The sequence below is a fragment of the Temnothorax curvispinosus genome, unplaced genomic scaffold (genome assembly GCF_003070985.1).
Source record: "Temnothorax curvispinosus isolate PA1 unplaced genomic scaffold, ASM307098v1 QBEX01004104.1, whole genome shotgun sequence".
Taxonomy (NCBI): domain Eukaryota; kingdom Metazoa; phylum Arthropoda; class Insecta; order Hymenoptera; family Formicidae; genus Temnothorax; species Temnothorax curvispinosus.
The window spans coordinates 299,521-318,357 of NW_020213884.1; the positions used below are offsets into that span (position 1 = coordinate 299,521).

General features: G+C 34.6%; 1 protein-coding gene across 4 annotated transcripts in view; it reads right to left on the bottom strand.

The window, feature by feature from the left end:
* LOC112453169 overlaps positions 1-18,837 on the bottom strand; it is a 331,828-nt gene that overhangs the window by 29,434 nt on the left and 283,557 nt on the right. For all 4 annotated transcript variants that reach the window (XM_025013760.1, XM_025013759.1, XM_025013756.1 and 1 more), the window contains 4 exons: positions 17,136-17,312; positions 8,266-8,368; positions 8,031-8,183; positions 5,580-5,717 (listed from right to left, as the gene is read on the bottom strand). In XM_025013760.1, coding sequence (XP_024869528.1) covers positions 5,580-5,717; positions 8,031-8,183; positions 8,266-8,368; positions 17,136-17,312 — 571 coding nt within the window. The remainder of the gene's footprint in view (positions 1-5,579; positions 5,718-8,030; positions 8,184-8,265; positions 8,369-17,135; positions 17,313-18,837) is intronic.

Consider the following 18,837-nt stretch of genomic DNA (forward strand, 5'->3'; position numbering starts at 1 on the left):
AATAATCAGCTGTAAGTAAATAAATAACACTTTGACAAATTATTAAACGTAAAATTGAATTAATTGACAAATTGACTGATTTTCGAGGCAAATAATTACCTTAATGAAAAAGATGTCCAAAAGTGTCTTTGGCATCAGTAATTGTAAGTGATGTTCTAACAATCATTGAATCTGTGTGGTTACTGGTGACATATTAGATAATCGAAGGGGCTAATATTTCGATAGTAGCCAATGGCTGGGTGTTCTCATTGGTCATAGAGACTATTGGTGTGACAATTGATATGATCCATATAAATATGTACTCATAGTATAACATGAGCTTTGTTTCTACAAAGACGCAATTCAACTATACATATAATTTTATAGTATATAATTACAACAATTTGCATTATGATTTAGAGTTAGAATCTACACAATCTTACACAAAAAATTATCTTTTTGTGAATTTCTTTATTTAGATATGTGTAAATATTGTAAGCCTTTCACTGACTCGCTGTTTGATAATATATACCTATATATTAAATTTTTAAAAATATTTTTTAAAAATTAGGAAAACGTGTTCTATATAGAACAATATTTAATATTTTAATATAATAAATAGGAGCGTTAATTTTAAATTCGAATTAATCATACTATTCATATTTCTTACAGTTGAATTCAGAAACATGCAAACTGTATTTCTATTTCGAGTTTTGTCAATCACGCTTTCTCAATAAGATCATTACGTACTATTAAACTACGTTTGTGTATTTGCCGTATTAGAAATCAAATGTACTTTTATTTGGATTTAAAATAAAGTTAACGATAGAATCGTTAAATCAGACAAATAGGTGTCTAAATTCAAAAATTACTGAAGTTCATTAGCGAAGTTTCTAACGAAATTTCACGTTGAATAAATAATAAACACAGATAAAAGTATACAGAATGGACATGGCGTAAAAACTGTTACAGCATGTAACAAAAATTTTATTCTTGGTACATAAATAAGCTTTGTACCAATCGCTCAATTATAGGGAATAATTATATTTATTGTGTTAAAAGCTAATCATATACAAATAAGTTAAGAAGCTATATCCAATGAAAATTATAAGTAAAAAATAACTTGATAAAAATATAATGTAACAATTTTTAGCAATAGTAGAGTAAATTAGTATGAAACATAAAAACCTGAAAAAAAATTATTGACAATTTAATCAATAATTAATTGACTATGATTCTTAGCGCATTGCGTGGTTAATTCTGCTAATTGCGAGTTTGGCGATTCATTTATAAACAACTGTCACGATAAAAATGAATGCTGGCGTATTTCAAGCAATCATTACAGAAAGCAATTAAATAAATGCTATAGAGATACTTCGTAGCGCGGGAATGCATCCCGATTCACAAAGTGTGCATCTATGGCACGCAGCGATTGCTCGTTTCCGTGTCGCCCGTAGATACCTTCTAAATGGCAAAATTAAAAATGGATTCATTCGCCCTCGGCGATAAATCAATTAAAACGCTGAATCGAACCGTGCATACGTACGTACGTACGCGTGCGTGCGGGCGTGCGTGCACGCATGTTCTAATTTAATCGATCAGTGACGCACGTGCACACGTTCCATCGCTCACGATTGCACGCTCCTTTTCGCCCAGTTTAATCCTTCGTTATCCACGCTGTTTTTTCAAACGTATTTATTAACGTGAAATGTATTTTACGCTCTTACGTAATATTTTAATTTTCTGTTATGTTTAACGTTCTGTCGTTAAACAAGGGCCAATATAACTACATACCAATTTGTGATATGTATATATCGAATAATGTCCGAAAACCATGTATACTGAAATACGTATATAAAAAATTTAAAGTTCGCAAACAATTCCAATGGAAAAAATTGATTGGTGCTTTTTATGCGTTAAAAAATCAAAATTTAAAATAGAAATTCATTAAGGTAATTCACAAAAATTTATAAAATAAATAAGAGTCAAAATTTGTACTTATTCTAACTAATACTCCACAAAAAATATATTTATTTTGATACAATATATATTTTAATATAGGGGAGACCGGGGCAAAGTCGGCCCTATTTTTTCGGTGCCAATTTTTAACAACAAAATAAATCATTTTAGTGAAATATAGTATACCATTGTAAAGAGTGAACCCTTAGCTACAAAATTTATATAGGCATTTTTGGTCTACGTCGCTTTGTTCAACCGGTATAGAATAAAAACGACAAAGGTGCAAAAATCGAAAAGTCAAAATTCCCGGGGCGGAGTCGTGTCTTCATTCTCGGACTGGATTTTAAATAAAGATACATAATTTTAATCATAAAAAATAATAGAATACACTTTATTCATTGTTTTTTAGTAGAAAAATGGAAAGCGGAAAATAATTTTAAGAAAATCAATTTTCTTTTTCGCTAACAGTTAAAGCATGTAAAAATAGAGTCTGACGAGCGCACGCACTCGTTGTCTGCCTTACGCCTGCATGAAATGCACTGTTTTTCATCGGCTTTGTTTTTTATTATCTCCGAGCATACGCAGCACATATTATTTAGCTTTCTTGACTTCGTTTTGGCTTGGTCACGACTTTGCCCTGAACACAAGTTTTAGGTTTGGTCGCTTATAAAATAATAGAAATCAATGAAAATAAAAAAACTGCACTGGATTCGTGTTCAGCATGCATCACTCTTTAGAATCACTTACTTTAAGATTCGGAGAGACAATAATACTTAAGATATTACAAACTTTCGACGCGGAAGAAATTTTACTTTCGACCTGCGAAAACACGTTTGCTTCGATAAGAATCACAACATGGCACGTAACCTCACTAAATTCCGTTGGTTACGTGGGCATCATAAGCCGCGTTTATAGTATTAATGGCGAGTTCACACAACATACAGATTTCGAGATAATTGCAAAAACGACTCCGCCCTAGGGCCAACTTCGCCCCGGTCTCTCCCCTACTCTATAAGATTATTATCCTTAGACAGACTCACTGGGGTATACGGGACCCCACGCAAAATTCAAATTGAGCCCCTGCCTTAGGAAGGTTAGTTTTCATACCGAGACGCTAACCATAATTCAGTTTAGTCATCCGGCAATCGACCTCTGTGATTCAGCGAGTGCGTTAGATCCGTGCAGCAGCTATGATCGAAAAAGAAAATCGTTTGGGGTATCGTACACCCCAGTGAGTTATTTACGCTCGACATTTACCACAGTGAAGTATATTTCAGATTTTTTGTAAAAATTGGTAACGAAAAATTATACACTTTATAGCACTCCCCGGAAAATTCTACCTCTGTTTCATATATAATTGTTTAAGATTCGGTCAATTATTTCATTTTTGCTGTTTTTGCACAGCAACTGATTAAAACTTTGTAAAGTTTTTGTGGAGTTAATTTTACTGTTTCCATATACTTTTATAACTTTTGACTACCTTTCAAATAAATAATAATCGACAGAATCTGTTTTACTTTCCATTTCTTGCAATTTTTCCTATCCGACAGTTTTTCGTCATTTCTTCTACTTCAGATGTTCAAAGAAATATGTTTTTTTTAAGAAACAAAAAAATTGCTTACATGCCCTTGAAGGTTGTCTATTCGTCTTTCAAAATCCATTGGAAATTTTAAAATCGGTGAATTTTATGAAAAACTACAGCATTTTTTATAAAAATAGTCATTTCAGCCCAATTTTTGGTTCTTTTTCTTGTTTTTCGAAATTTTTTTACTGGTTTTTTGTACCATCGCAAATTGATGACTACTATCGTCTTCCCTATTAAACAACAAACAAAATTATCTATTATAAAGTTTTTTAAGAACATTCTGGAAATATTATACACGCGGTACAAGTTTGGGGTTATTAACACCCCAGTGAGTCATTCACGTATGAGAAAAATAAGTGAGTCTGTCTAGGGTTATATATACATACAGTTTTATGTAATATTTTAAATAAATTAAACATTATAATATATGCATTAAAAATACTTGGTTGATAAAATTGTTAACTGATTTCTCTCTCTCAATTTACTCAATTCTAAACTACGTTTTTTTATATCATGTAATCCAGCAGATTAATTGGAGTACATCGATACTGCTATGACATAAAACGGTATGTCCAACAAACTGTGAATTATCAGAATTCAATAAATAAGATATGTGTGATAACGTACGAATAATTTAATACAATTTCTGTTAGTAAGAATATTAATTTATTAATAACAACACAACACGGTATGCTGCATGTAAAAAAATAATAAAATCTGTAATTTGGTGGTAATAATGTTCTCAAACTAAAGAAGGAAATAAATATCCTTCGATTAATAATAAAAATATTTTTGCAAATAGAAATAAATTTAATAATTATAAATAAGACTAATCAACATTTATGCAGTCCTTTAAAATTTAAGACATTATACATATTTTAAGATTCAAATTAAGATATTTTTTAGATTGAGACATTACATATTTTATTACTCTATCGAATATCCCAAAATCTCTTATCTCAATTAATAAATTGTTATAATATATTATTTAACCAATCTTTAAACACGTTGCACCTATCTTTTGACTAATTTAATTCGCCAACATATCAATTCTTTTTTGTATTAATGTTAATTACACGCGATTGTAACTTTATCTTTATTCTTCGTTAATTAAAATTCATATATCATTTTTCATAAGATCTAATAAATAGAATTTTTGTGCAATTTTACCCACGACACGATGATGTTTAATTCAATCAAATTGCTAAATCGTAATGCGTCTTCTGTTAGGAGTTACCGTTCTATAGAAAAATAAATTGTTTTGCATGGTACAATGTCCTTTCATCTTTGTCCTCGCAATTTTTTGTTTCTTCGCGGCGAGCAAAAACCGCGCGGTGCCATGGAACGGGAACAAAATTGACACGTAAATAATAATGTCCAATTAGAACGACGCAATCTTATCTCGCTGAGTAAACCAAAGAGGCACCCGATTAAACACCGCAAACGCGTCGTCCCTTATTTTTTCTCGCAGTCCCGCCGGAACTTTTTCAATTTTAAAGTTAAATCGCGATTCAACAAGATTTATACGCGCGCTAATGCAATATTTCCTTAGTCGAAAGGACGTCCGTCCAGACTGCAGGACCAGTGCGACTATGTGGGATGAAACGATACGTCCTGCACCTTCCGGATTTTACGACAATGTACATGAGTGTCGCTTTAAATGAATCTGCTTAAGCGCTGAGAAAACTATTTTATTTCTCATAGAGATTTTTATATCATTTGATATATCCAAAGGATTCTTTGTTAAGACAAAATCAGCAGCGGACTTTATTAAAATTTGTTGAAAACCTTTAATTCATTGTCGGGTATAATTATGATAAATCTATGACATTGAAGCAATTGTTGTTCTTTTATATCTATCAATATTAGGAATCTTTGTTTCGAGAATATGTTTATATATGCGTATTTGGGCAAACGCGCTATTCGTTTGCCAAAGATGTTCTTTTCACGCGCATTCGTTTTACATTTTCAACACTTGCGATTCGTCTGTGTACGGAAAGTTTATGCAGAAACAAGCAAATTTTCTAAAACGTGAATATGACGCACTACACCTCACCTGCAGCTCCTGTTTTCTTTGCAATTCTCAGCCAGACTGTGACACGTTGGCATTTCGGCGCCGTCTATGCGCTGCGCGCAAGTTGGATGCATTTTCTCTTGCGCCACTATGCACTCGTCCTTTTTGCTGTCCGTTTTTCTGCAACATGAGAAACATAGACGAGTATGCAATAAAATTCAGAAAATTATTTAAAACGCGCTATAGTTTATGTAAAAAAAAGTCTAAACAAAATTGCGACTCTAATATTATCCGAATTAAAAAACAATAGGGCTGGATTCGCATTGTTCGTTCAAGCGTTAATCAAATGCGTGTTTTATTTTAGTCAAGTTTTCCTATTCAGTTGTTCGGATTGTTCTTATTTCGAAATGAATAAAAGGACTATTTCATAAAAAAAAACTGCTACGAGGACTCGTGGGATAAAAATAAAACGCGAAGCAAAAGCGGAAAGTTTCCGGATTGTTTCGCGACCAAAAGCCACTTTAAAGTTAAAGGAGCCTCATTAAAAAAATACGAGCCTTTGGCGCGAGAAAAATATTAGGGTTGCTTCGAGGATTTCGTCGTAGTTGTCATTGCGAGATGTTGGCTCGCTTCTTATCGCTTGATATTTGCTTTATATAACTTGAAAAAATTTACGTATGCAATTTCGATTAATCTCTCAAGTAATTGTCAAGAATATAAAACATTTTTGCAGAAGAATTCGCGGTTATCATAAGATTGGATTTAATCAATAAAGACTTTGCGCTATAATAAATAAGGATTATTTAATACCTCAAAAGACAATTTAATAATCACGAGAATTCCGTCACTCCCTTACTTGCTCGACTCGGGATTATACTAAAGCCTTTGATTACTCTTGTTACACAAAGTTGTAAATGCCAATGTAAATTAACTTTGTTTCACCGCATATTTCTTATTTCATAATTTCGCATTAATTATATTCTAAAATATATTCGGTTTCTCAACCTTCAACTTTATAACAACCGTGTTAAAAATTTATTAGTATAATAACAAATTAAATATCCAAGTTTTATTTAAAAGTAAAAAGGATATGGAGAAGTTACACTTGATTTGCTAACGTTTCTATCCTTTGATTGTAACCATAGACACACATAATGGAAAGTTTTTTTCTTTTCTATAAAGAATATCAAAGATACATCTGCAATAAGATACCAGATCACAGAAGAAATTGTATAATTTATAGCAACCTTTCAATTTAGTTTGAAATTTTCATAATTCACCGAGAACAATCTATTGCAATCATGCGCTCCCTCTATTCTTTATTCATCCCTGCAACTCTGTATTGTGCCTATTATTACCTTCATCCAAGTTCAGTGTTGGATGCATGATGCGGGGATGCATCGAGAATATGATTTGGCATTTCTGTCAGTTAAACGCGTTTGCGTTTTCTTTTTTTCCCTGGCATATCGGCTCGGCCCGGCTGCCGCGCGTAGCCGGATGCAACGCGCACTACTCGGCATATGCATAGCGGCCGGCGCGCATTGTTTCGCGTAGCGATCCAAAGCTCCGGTTTCAATTCGCCGGATTTCGAAAAATTTTTCGCCGGCGTGTACGTGCGCGCGCGCGTAATTAGAACGCGAGTTAACAACGCGCGTCCTTCGATTAATTCCAAATTAATTTACGACGGCGCCGACAGTTGATTCGTCATTGCGGCGCTCGCAGCTGCGCCACTCCCGGTACAATAATCCGTTATTAATTCACGTTACGTCGCGTATTGTGCCGCGCGACACAGTCGCTCGCGCAGCTAGCCACCCTGCGTTAATATTTTAACGCGACTTTCTCACGACAATAGACGGCCAATTAAACATTCAGCACCGACAGAACATAACCGAAAAGAGCAATCGTTCCGGTATAGTTATGTTGACAGAAAATCTTTCTGCAGTTGTGTTGAAAAAAACGCTGTTAGCGAGAGACGCACAAAACACGCAATAAATTTTCCAAACAATAAAGTGTACTTTGCGGCAATGTGTGGCAACCATAAAAAAAAATATAAAAGGATTAAATAAGTCCGTTAAATAATAAAGAAAGGACAGAAATTGAAGATGTATATCAAACTATGTAATAAATCTCTAAATATAAAAAATATAATAACAATAAAGTTAATAATAGAGTTAACCCTTTGGCTACTACGCGTGATTATAACGGCTTGCTGCTAACTTGTTCTTAGGAACAAAACGCCACTATAATAGCTTCTCTCTGAATGGTTCCCTTTCGGCATAAAGTCACTATAATGTCTCTTTCCCATGCCTTTATACCTTGTTGCTATTGCAGAGCAGGAATATCTTCAATTAATCTGTGCATTTGTTTCATCGTAAGAACGTTCGCGTTTTTTAATCGAATTCTTTACGGCTGAGCTTTGCGTACAGCGGTACCAGCTTTGCATCTAGCTCAGCCGTAACTAAAGAGTTAAAAAAAGGCTTGCCGCCTATTGACCTGCAGAGGCAGAAGGCAATTTCCACGGAATGCTTGTGATTGGCGGTCTTGTAGAAGTGCTGCAGCGCTTCCATGCACTCGTTCCTCGCGCACGTCGTCGCGTCGCAGTGGCTCAGAACGGGCTCCAGCAGATTCTTGCATTCTGGATCGTTTCTGCGCAAACAAAAACATCCCATATGCAGTTTGTCCCGTCTACAATGATCGGTCGCGCTACAACGAGAAGTTGCGAACTCACTTGCAGGACGTGTAAGCGTGATGGCACGTGCTGGACAGGATCAGTTTCACCGGCTGTTGGATCTTGTCGATGTCTGACGTGGACGGTGGTTCCACGCCCATCTCTGCGAAACAAGCAACGTGTTAGACAGGACGGAAGGTGCTGATCCCATCGTTCATAATTAAGGACAAGCTGGGGTTTAGCCGTAATCTCTTTGCGTATAAAAGTTTCATATGATTCGTATGTTTAATCCGTTGGGTGAAGAACAAAGGGATAAACCATATTTTCCTATTTTAAGGTAGAGAGACGTTTGTGAAAATAGCTGATATAAAATCCAGCTACATCACGCTTCCTTCAGTGTTTCTCCATGACGGCAAATTGAAAAGCGGAAGGTCCACGTGACGAGTTAAAAATAAGCTTGACACTCAAAGGAAGAGCGGAAGATATCGCGCGGGATCTAATTTATCTCGACTCGTGATGAGACGAATGTAGTTTAATGTCTTACTCTAAATTTATATTGATTCCGGTATATATGCGTATAAAAATAACAACGTAAAATGTTCATTATTATAACCGGCGAAACTTTTCCAATTAGCGCCGTGTAATGCAATTGTATGTCAGGCGCGCCTGCATTTGATAAATTGTGAAAAGCATCATTTATCATGGATATATCTAACTATATTTTACGCGCGACGTTGAAGGTTCTTCTAGCACAAATTGAAACGCGAGCACCCGCGCGCTATCGATCGTGAGCATCGAGCGACGTGTGCAACCGCCTTTTCCTCGAAAGAGATCGACATCGGCGCGGTTAAACAGGGCGGCCCCCGAGTTTCCATCTGTCCCTATCTGTAATGCACTGTTTACACAGTCACTGGGGAGACCCACTTTTCTTGCACCGGTGTACACAAATGATAAATCATCGACGTCGCGCCCGAGGACATCGATGTTACTGTAGAGAAGAGCGATGCTTATCGTTTCCTTTATTTCCAACTTCATAAGAATTATGAATCCCAAATCAGGACGCGAACGGGCAATTTCTTTTCATCATTTAAACGCAACGTTATTAAATCCCAAATTGTAGATTTAATTTATTTAAATTCACATATATTATCGAATCTCATTATATAGAGGAAAGTTCCCTATTATGAGACAGGATCCTAATATGAGATATGTTAAGCTAAAAGGCCCTATATAGGCCCCATCTGTTGATTCCATCATAAAAAAACCCCGCCATCTCATATTAGGATCCTATCTCATAATAAGAGACTTTCCTCTATATTTATATCAATTTTAAATAAATATGCGTTTAATTTCTACAAGCGCTATAAAAATAAATCGCGATGTGAGATAATTTTGTGTGAGAAACAATGAGCCATATCATGGAAATCCCTGTTGGAAATTTCTGGCTTCGTAACAGACTCGAATTCGACAAGCGACCGTCCGAGAGATTGGTATCTATCCCGATGACGAATGATCGCCATCATTAACCAACATCCTCTCTTCGATTGATGGAGCCCGGCGACGGGGTTAACGATCGCGCGGGGGTGCCCGTGAATATCGGGAAGGGAGAACGAAACTACTTTTTCGTCGTGAAGGGTGAAAAAAGGGTCTACGATTCCCCATGAGAAGAAGATTCTCCGCCCCGCCAGATGACTGGCCATAAGTCAACCACCGTGAAGAGCGTGGCTTCGACGCACTTTATTAAGACAAACGAGCGGCTCCTAACTCCCCCTGCACATCCCTTTGGAGGCCTTGAATCGTTCGTGGATTATCTGTATATGTGTCTTTGTTTAAATGTGAAAAAGAGATTGCTGATAGCTGTTTGAAGTTTTAATAAAAGCGTATGGATGAAAGAAGGCTATATAATCAAGGTTGAAAATTTTTATTTAGTTGCGACAAAGATATACAATATATAAACATATATCAAGTATGCGTATATTATTACATGAGAAAACTCTTTTAGAGAAGCTGTTGTTTTATCTATATGCTTCTCTCCAATTAGCGTGCAAGATATAAAATACACTGATTTTAAAACCAATATCATTATATGTTAATGGATTCTCTTGAAATAAGTTTGGTATATTAAGTTATTGGCGATAAACTAAAATTAATTTTTTTTTCTAAATATTTAATTAATAAGAATCAAAAAAGGAAAGAAAGAGGGAGGGAAAGGAAGAGAGATTAATGTAAATCATAGCTATCGGCAGAATTGAAACAACTGTAAAAATTGTCAGAAAACTTAAATCGAAACGCACTTTAAGCATTTCCGTTAGAATATTAATATCGCGAATTTCGGATCCGATCGGCGCGTAGCGGGTAAAAGAACAAGGGCAATTTCAAGCGGCAGTAATTGGAACTCATGTCGCATCGGCTTTCCGAGATCGATGTCGGGAGCTCGCCTTCGCGTCGCGAGGATATATCGCGGTTCCTCGGTCAGGTGAAGACCTTTTCGGTGACACAGGTGCGCGGATGCAGAAACTCGCTTCGGCGAGTCGTTAGACTCTCAAACCAACGAGATCATTTGCTCATGGAAAATGGAAAACGGCTAAAACGCCACGAGTGAAACACGTGCTTATTCTACGTACAGCACTTTGGCTAACGGTGTCGAATACAGAGCTTTTTTGTCCATTTCCTTTGTGAAAAAATTCTATTTAGCGCACAAATTATGTAAAACGAGACGTCAATATTTTGTGAGTCAATTTTTAATATTTTCTTGATACTTTGAAAGTGACACTTTCGCACGTTAGAATAATATAATAAATTGTGACTAATGCTGTATAATTTGTTAGTTGTATGATTAATGGAAAAAATGTAATAAGAAAAACCGTTAAGTAATTTAATTGATATTTATCACAGTCAGTATAAAAAAATGTGAAACGATGATTGATCGATGTTGATTCGATTAATAAGCTCGTGCCAATCATTTTGAAGCAAAGAAATTTACACGAAGGATTCTTACGGCATCAACAAATCCATTTTACTTTCATAAAGGTTCATAAAGTGAGCCGCAAACTTCACCATCAGTCAGACACGTCACGTAGAAATGTAGAACGGTGAAACGTGACAGGAGCTGTCAGGACACCCCCCCAAAACCTCGGCAAAACTCAGGTTGCGGTTTGTATCCCAGCTCCATGTTCCCTGTGACTTCCATTAAATTTCATCTATTACTAACCGGAGAAATAACCGCGCGGAGTCGCGAATACGTCTCGCGAGTTCGCGGTCGTGATTTTTGTCGTTCGCGCGTTGTCGCAAAGTTGACGGGGGAATGCAAATCGCCGGTTAACGAAATTGCAAGTTCAACGTCGACGGTCGTGACTTGCCTCTGTCCGCGTTGCATATTCAGCGCGACGTTAAACTGGCGAAATATACGCCGACCTCTTACGCGATATACTAACAATTGAATGCGATTCTTAAAAAGGATTCAAGATTCACGAGGGTAACTCACTTCCTCGCGCGCTCGTCGTCGTCGGATTCACGTCGCGGAATTCAAAACCGCTAATTCTTATTCGCACGGCGGCTAATTCACTCGCGAGTTTTCGATGTTGAACCGCGGATGAAATCGGCTGAAATTTATTGCGCCGTAACAAATTTGGCGAGTAAATTTCATCGAGCACGAAATTTGGCCTCGTGGATTATTCTTGTGCGTTTTTAACGAGTGATTCAGCCGTGATTCGGCTGGTTGGTAAGCTCTCGTCATACGCGCTCGTTTCTCGGTTAAATATTAAATGTACGATGTAAAAAATTGAATAAGATAAATTGCTTCTGAGATAAGTCGTCTGTGAATGTAATTTTAACAGATGGGACGACAAGAGTGAAACGAGTGTAATCTTGATATAACTACGGTTATTCTCAAAACGATTTTTCGCGCGAGTGATTTCTATAGCCGCCATTAGGTATTTCACTTAGCCTATTTTATTACGGAAATTAAATTAAACGATTGAATAAGATTTTATTACATTTCATAATATATACAATTTTCTAAATTTATTAATTTAATTAACCTAATCATTAGTTTTAGCCAAGTATAAATAGAGCCAGTTAAACAAAAAGGAGGAATATTTTGCAAGAAAAGATCAAATTAAAACTTTTTTTTACTATTCTATTATTTTAAATCCCATAATATAATAATATTAGCAAGTATATAATATTTAGCCATTTTTAATGAAACAGCTAACTGAGCTATTCTGATGTTGTAGAACAAAAAAGAATTGTGTATAATACACAATCCATCAAACGTGACAATTGATGAGCGAGCCAACGTGCTAATTAATCATTAGCCCGGTACCGTAGAGCGGTCTCTCGATTTTATCCGCTATTTATATATATTTCAAACCGCAATGAATATCCGTAATTGATCGGCCAACCGAGTAATTAGCGCAGCTGTAATTGAGAGAAAATCGCGTTAAAGAAGCGCGCAAAGCGCTGAGCGGGCAGCGTTTCCCGATCGCAATTGCATTTCCCATATTTGACGTTAATTGGCCGCGTGGGCAATTAGTTACAGCAATAATTGCGGAGAAACAAGATCCACGCCGGTGCCAAAAACGCCGCGGCTAATCGCGGTGTTATTCATGATTAGCCATGGCAGGAAGTTAAACAAAAAGATCTTTCAGCGCTCTGATATTATTTTACCGATAAGAATAATTTATATATTTTACCCTGCGTTTATTGCAGCCTATAAATAGCTTAATGTAATTCATTATTAATTGAAACGACTCACCTATGTAATTCTCATATTGTAACATTTGTAATATTTGACTTCGAGAAAATACACTCAATAAATTAGTTCCAATTTGAATACTGTTCTTTAAAAAAGAAATTTTATTAACGTTTTTGTTTCGAAACATTAGTGTTTCCATATTTATTAAATTTTTCATTTTTTTTTTTAATAAAATTGTACAGAGAGAAAAAATATTATTACATAGCAAAAGTATTATTATTTCTACAAATATTTATTTCGTGCAAATAAAAATTGAATTTTTGCAAAGCAACAATTTTCAAATTATTTGGTATATCCGATAGCGTATCCTTGCAAAAAAAGTGAAACAGAAAATATTTCAATTAATTAAAACACAAAAGCTTAATTAGTCGTTATTAGTGTTACTTCTCACTGTTATTTTGTAATTAATTTTCTTCCGGCCCCTTGAGCGCATCCGCGAGATTAAATATCGAAACATTAGCGATGGATTATATCGCGTTGTTAATTAATTAATAAAAAACTAGTTAGTGTGTAATCGATGAACAAAAAAAGTTCACAACGTGCGATTGTTGGATGCAACTTTAATTACTGCTCGTTTTCACAGTATTAATTGCCATGGCAGAATTTCGATGAGTCATTCTAAATACGCGCGCGTCTATGTTTTTGGTATTTATCTCTTTTTTACTTTATTTTTTTCACGTTTGTCATTCCTTTGAACATGGCGATGTACATACATATAAATAAACACGACATAGCAAAAAAATCGTTATTGTAGGATTAAATAAATACTCTATTATAATTACAACGTACAAACTAATGTGTCAATGTGTTCATCAAAAATATTACTACTTTCAAGTGTGTCAAAGGTTGAAGTTTTTAAAAAAGTTTTTTTTTGCGATTTTTAATAATTTATCAAAGCAAACAAATAATAGAAAATAAATTGTTAGTTATTTTAAAGCATAGCTTTAAAGAATTGTCATTTTTTTTATTGACATTGCCAATAAAATCTTTACATTTTATTAAAACATTCTTTTAAAATTTAAAACAAAATAAATAAAAAGTAAATTAATTTTTGATAATAAGTGAATTTTATCGTTTATAAAAAAATAACACAAATAGTAGAAATATGCTTTCAAATATGCCAGTAGAAAACTGCGCGCTAAGTCGGTCTTGAAACACAGTTTCAAACTAAAGCTGAAAATAGTACACGTAATCAAATTAATAATCAATTCAATAATCGCGATGCTAAATAAGCATCTTTTTTTAAAAACAAGGTGTAAAGAATTTATTGCGAAAAATATCACCCCAGCCAGGATTTTAACCTGAGCCAAAAATACCTAGCCCATTTTCAGCTTGAGTGTTTCAAGACCGACGCGACATTACTCGGCGTGCAGTTTGTTGAACTCGAAAAGATGTATACGTAAAAATATTATTGGGCACAAAAATCCAGCCTAAAACCATGAAAGCATATTTCTGCTATTTGTGTTAGATTTTATGTTAAAAATTTGCAAATAAAAAAAGACAATAAATTAAGTCAAGATATTCTGCCGTTCTGATAGTTATATAAATTCACAATGTCACAAACTTGTCACTTGTCTCACAAACTGTTTTAGAATTTCATTTCGCTCGATACATTAAATGCGAAGAAATAGTTCTTGTACAAATCCTCTTCTAAAAAGGGCATATTTTCCTATCTAAAAAAAGGCACTATAGTCTCCTCTTCTAAAAAGGGCATATCATTGATACTCGAATCTATCGAAATATTGTTGTTGCTTTTCCGCGATGCCGATTGGGTTATTGCGCTTACTTCATGAGCGGCTGCCATGGCATATTTTGACAGTTATGTGATTAATAGTGTAAAGTTAATAGTAACAGGGAAATATTAAAAATAAATAGCGCGCGCGTAGCACGCGTCTGTATAATGTCTAGTCATTAAAAACAAAACAAAATTGCGTAAAGAACGAAATTGGCCTCTTGGAAGACTGTTCCTCTTAAAGAACGACGAGCGCGCGAGATACCGAGTGAGCGCACCTGCACTCGTCCGGCTGCCGTTTCTCCCGAATCCGAGGAAACGGCGCCGCGGCGATCGATGTAAAACCGTCGTGTAATATCGAATACGACGAAAACTTGGGCGAATCTTGGGCACGATGGCGGATTAAAGTTCCAAATCCGGCGGCTCGAGAAATAATATGCAGACGCGCGAGAGAGATACGAGTAGAAGGCAGGAAATGAGAGCAACCAGGGAGAGAGAGTTGAAATTAAATTAAACTTTCGCCGCGATAAATCTTACTCGTTGAAGTGATATCTTCGCGAGATATTACGCGAGAGATGCGATCGATCGTCCGCTCTTTCATCTCGTTGACGGAAAATCGTGATCGTCAAATCCGAAGATTAATTCCTATTATTTGCCCGCTCTATCATTTATCTTGACTAATTGCAAATTATTAATTGTTTGATATCATATTTTCACTCTTATATACAATAAATAATTCTCTTCAAAATATCTTATATTTATAAGTTTTGTGAAAATAGTCACATCTCATATTTACATAATTATCTCTTTTTAATTATGCCAGAGCCTAATTAAAAACATCGCTATTTATATTTTCCTATTAATTATTTACAAAATATTTTATATAATTTTAATTTTGTTGATATGAACTATGTAAGTATGGTTATATATAAAACAAATAATAAAATAAATAAAATGTTTTCTATTAGAGAGGTAAAAATATGAAAAATCACGGGGTATCGTAATACCAGGTGAAGCAATTTATTTATTCGACGTATAATAAACTTGCATGCGGAAATATATTTGTTGCACGGAAACTAATGAATTTGGGTGGGCTCACCGGGAAGCATTTTTATTGTAATTGGTTATCACTATTCGATATATTGAAACGGACGCGCTTTTTTTTCCCCACCAAAATACGAAAAATTATTTCGGACACGCGAAGATTTACCAGGCGGCGATGTAATTAATATTTTCAGCGGGATATTCCCCATGTATTTCCAGAAATCTATATTTTAGCGTGTTATACTACAAACTCTCTCTCCCAGTATCCTTTTCCTATCTGCAATATATAAACAGGATTCCCATCAAAAATGTTTATCGTATCACATTCATCTCTCGGATGAATAACAACTAATTTTTGGACCTCTTCTCTTTTTCCCGAAGAATATACAACTTTTTCATATTTTAAATTGGCTCGTATTTCACAGTATATATATAAAAATATCAAAGAGAATTTCTGTTAAATAAACGATAGCTTATTTCAAAGACCTATTCTTTGTCCCGTATAAATCACATAAGTTTCCAAATGTTTTTAATTCGTAATAATTACACCTAGATCTAATGTTTTTATATAAAAGTAACCTAATCATCATGCGTTTTTAGGTCGAAAAATGAAGCATTTGCAATGCAATGGGCAAAACGTTTTACTTCTGTTCGTCGAAACACATTGAGAATTATTGCAATGTATGTTGAAAGTCATCGCATGCATAAAAACAGTTTCATATACACCCTTTCCTTCGCGAAACTTGACTATCCATCAACAAGGTGCCGTCGCGGGCAGTTTGCGGGAAAATATGAATTTGCACGGCGCATTAAAACAAATGGAATTTTCCATGATGCACATCCAGCGACGTCACGACACATTTTTGACATATTTCGCCGCCTCCGGCAAGAAAAATCATCTTAGTGGAAAAATTTATGATTACACACTGGACGCCTTATTACTTGCATTGATTGCGTACAATTCGTGCTGGAATATTGAAGACAATGGTAGCTGACAATTCCGCCATTCACACATCACGTCGCATGAGATTGTTCACGACAATCATGAGGCGATTGAAATAAATAATTTGACTTTTCTAATCGTAATCATAATCGTATTATAAATAATTTTAAAATCGTCTACATATATATATTCTTACATTTACCAAATATAATAAAAAAACATATAAGTATGTAACCAACGTATTTTTAGCATCGCTTTAGTATTGTATTATAAAAAAATTATTCAATTAATTAATTTATTTATTCGTAAATAAAATTGAATTAAATCAATAGAACACTTGTTCATTGTGCAAGAAACATCTATTTTTAACGCACATTTATAGGATTGTAATTTTTGATTAAGAAATAATGCGTTTACTTTAGAAATAAGAAATAAGATTATGATGAGAGACTCACGTTCGAAATCATCCGTTTGGTTCCTCTTGTGATGTGTGCGATGATGATGGCCATCCGGAATGGGAATCTGCTTCATGTTGAGCAGATCGCGATGCTTGGCATCGATCAGCGGATTTTCCAGCTGCGACTCAATCACCTCGAAGCTGGTGGAATTATCCGGATGGGCGATGACCTTCACTGTAAATGACCGGGCGTAACAAGTTGTGCACACCAAGTGCAATCTTCAAGATAAATCCATCGTTATAGAAGGAATTAAAAAAGACCTTTCTTCCGACTATCTTGCAAAGAGAAGACGAAAGAAAGCTCGCGATTGTGCGCCATTCTAGAAATCATTGAAAAATCGCTCTTATTCGAAATTTCAGCTGTAGTCGCGAGCTGCGAAATTGCATTCAGAGGTCGTTGGAAAATTGCGAGAGCGTTTTCTCTTTGGCTGATCCGTGAACATATTTGTGCGGAAATTTTACTGCGTTATGATGCCGCAGCTCGCGACGCGAAGAGTCTGAGAAATTAATACCTACAACGGAAAGCTTTTTTTCTCGGCTACTGTAGTGACATTGAAGTGAGCGGGAACGAGACAAAGGACTAATCACGACTTTTTGATCCTTGTCATAAGCGCACTTGCAAGACACATTGAATAAAATTTCAATTATACATGTTAAATAAAGAAATAAACAAGAAATATATTACCAGTGTTGCATTTCTAGTTACAACTTATAATTGAACTTATTTTTTTAATTCGATTAAAAAAATGTATTAGATTAATTATTGAAATTTTGGAAAAAATTTAATGTGAATTATACTTCAGATGTATAATCAAAATTTCTTTTTAACAATAATGTAATAAGTGATAAAAGTAATATAACTGAAATAGTATCTAATTTGTTTTTTTGAAAAAAAAGTATTATTTTACTTTAACATTCATGGTCGCTAATATAAAAAACATTAAATTTTACAAATATTTATTCTTCGATTTTTTAAATTTGATTAATTTATTACGTAAAATATTGCATAAAATAATTTTTCAAGATCTTAATAAAATGAAGAAACAACTTTGAAATGTTAAAACCGTTTTTTACAAAATGAGTTAAAAAGACATAAGGAAAGAATATACAATGCTAAATATTATTAATAATTAACTGGAACTAATGCTTGCCGTTTTACTTATTGTTAGATATTAAAAATTTATTAATTCGCTGTTATGATCGACAAGTCGAAGTCGCATAAATTCTAAGTACTATTCTCTCATAAATACTTATACCCGTAATTTACCTGTGCTATGCATACATATATGGTTCCTTATATTTCTTAAATAATTAGCTTCTCCTGCCGCTAAATAAATAATTAAGCGGACTACGCTGGGGTGCAAATGGGTATCACAAGCATATTTCCACACATTTTTCATACTTGTGATTATAGATAAAAGTAAACAAAGCAATGAAAATTTCAAGTTTCTTTAAAATTTAATCGTTGTTATAAATTATTATAAATTAATTTTAATTTATCTCAAATAGAATTAAACAAGGGCTTTAATTTCAATGTAAAAATTTTTGAAACTGTGTCAGCATATTTTTTCCATTTCCAATTTCCCGAATATATCCTGCCAAAGTAAAATTCATAAAAGGTACACGAGCATGCCCATCGCAGTGCCCGACGTACTCACGCAAGCAAAAAACTTTTCAGACACCTAACGTGTCTCTCTGGA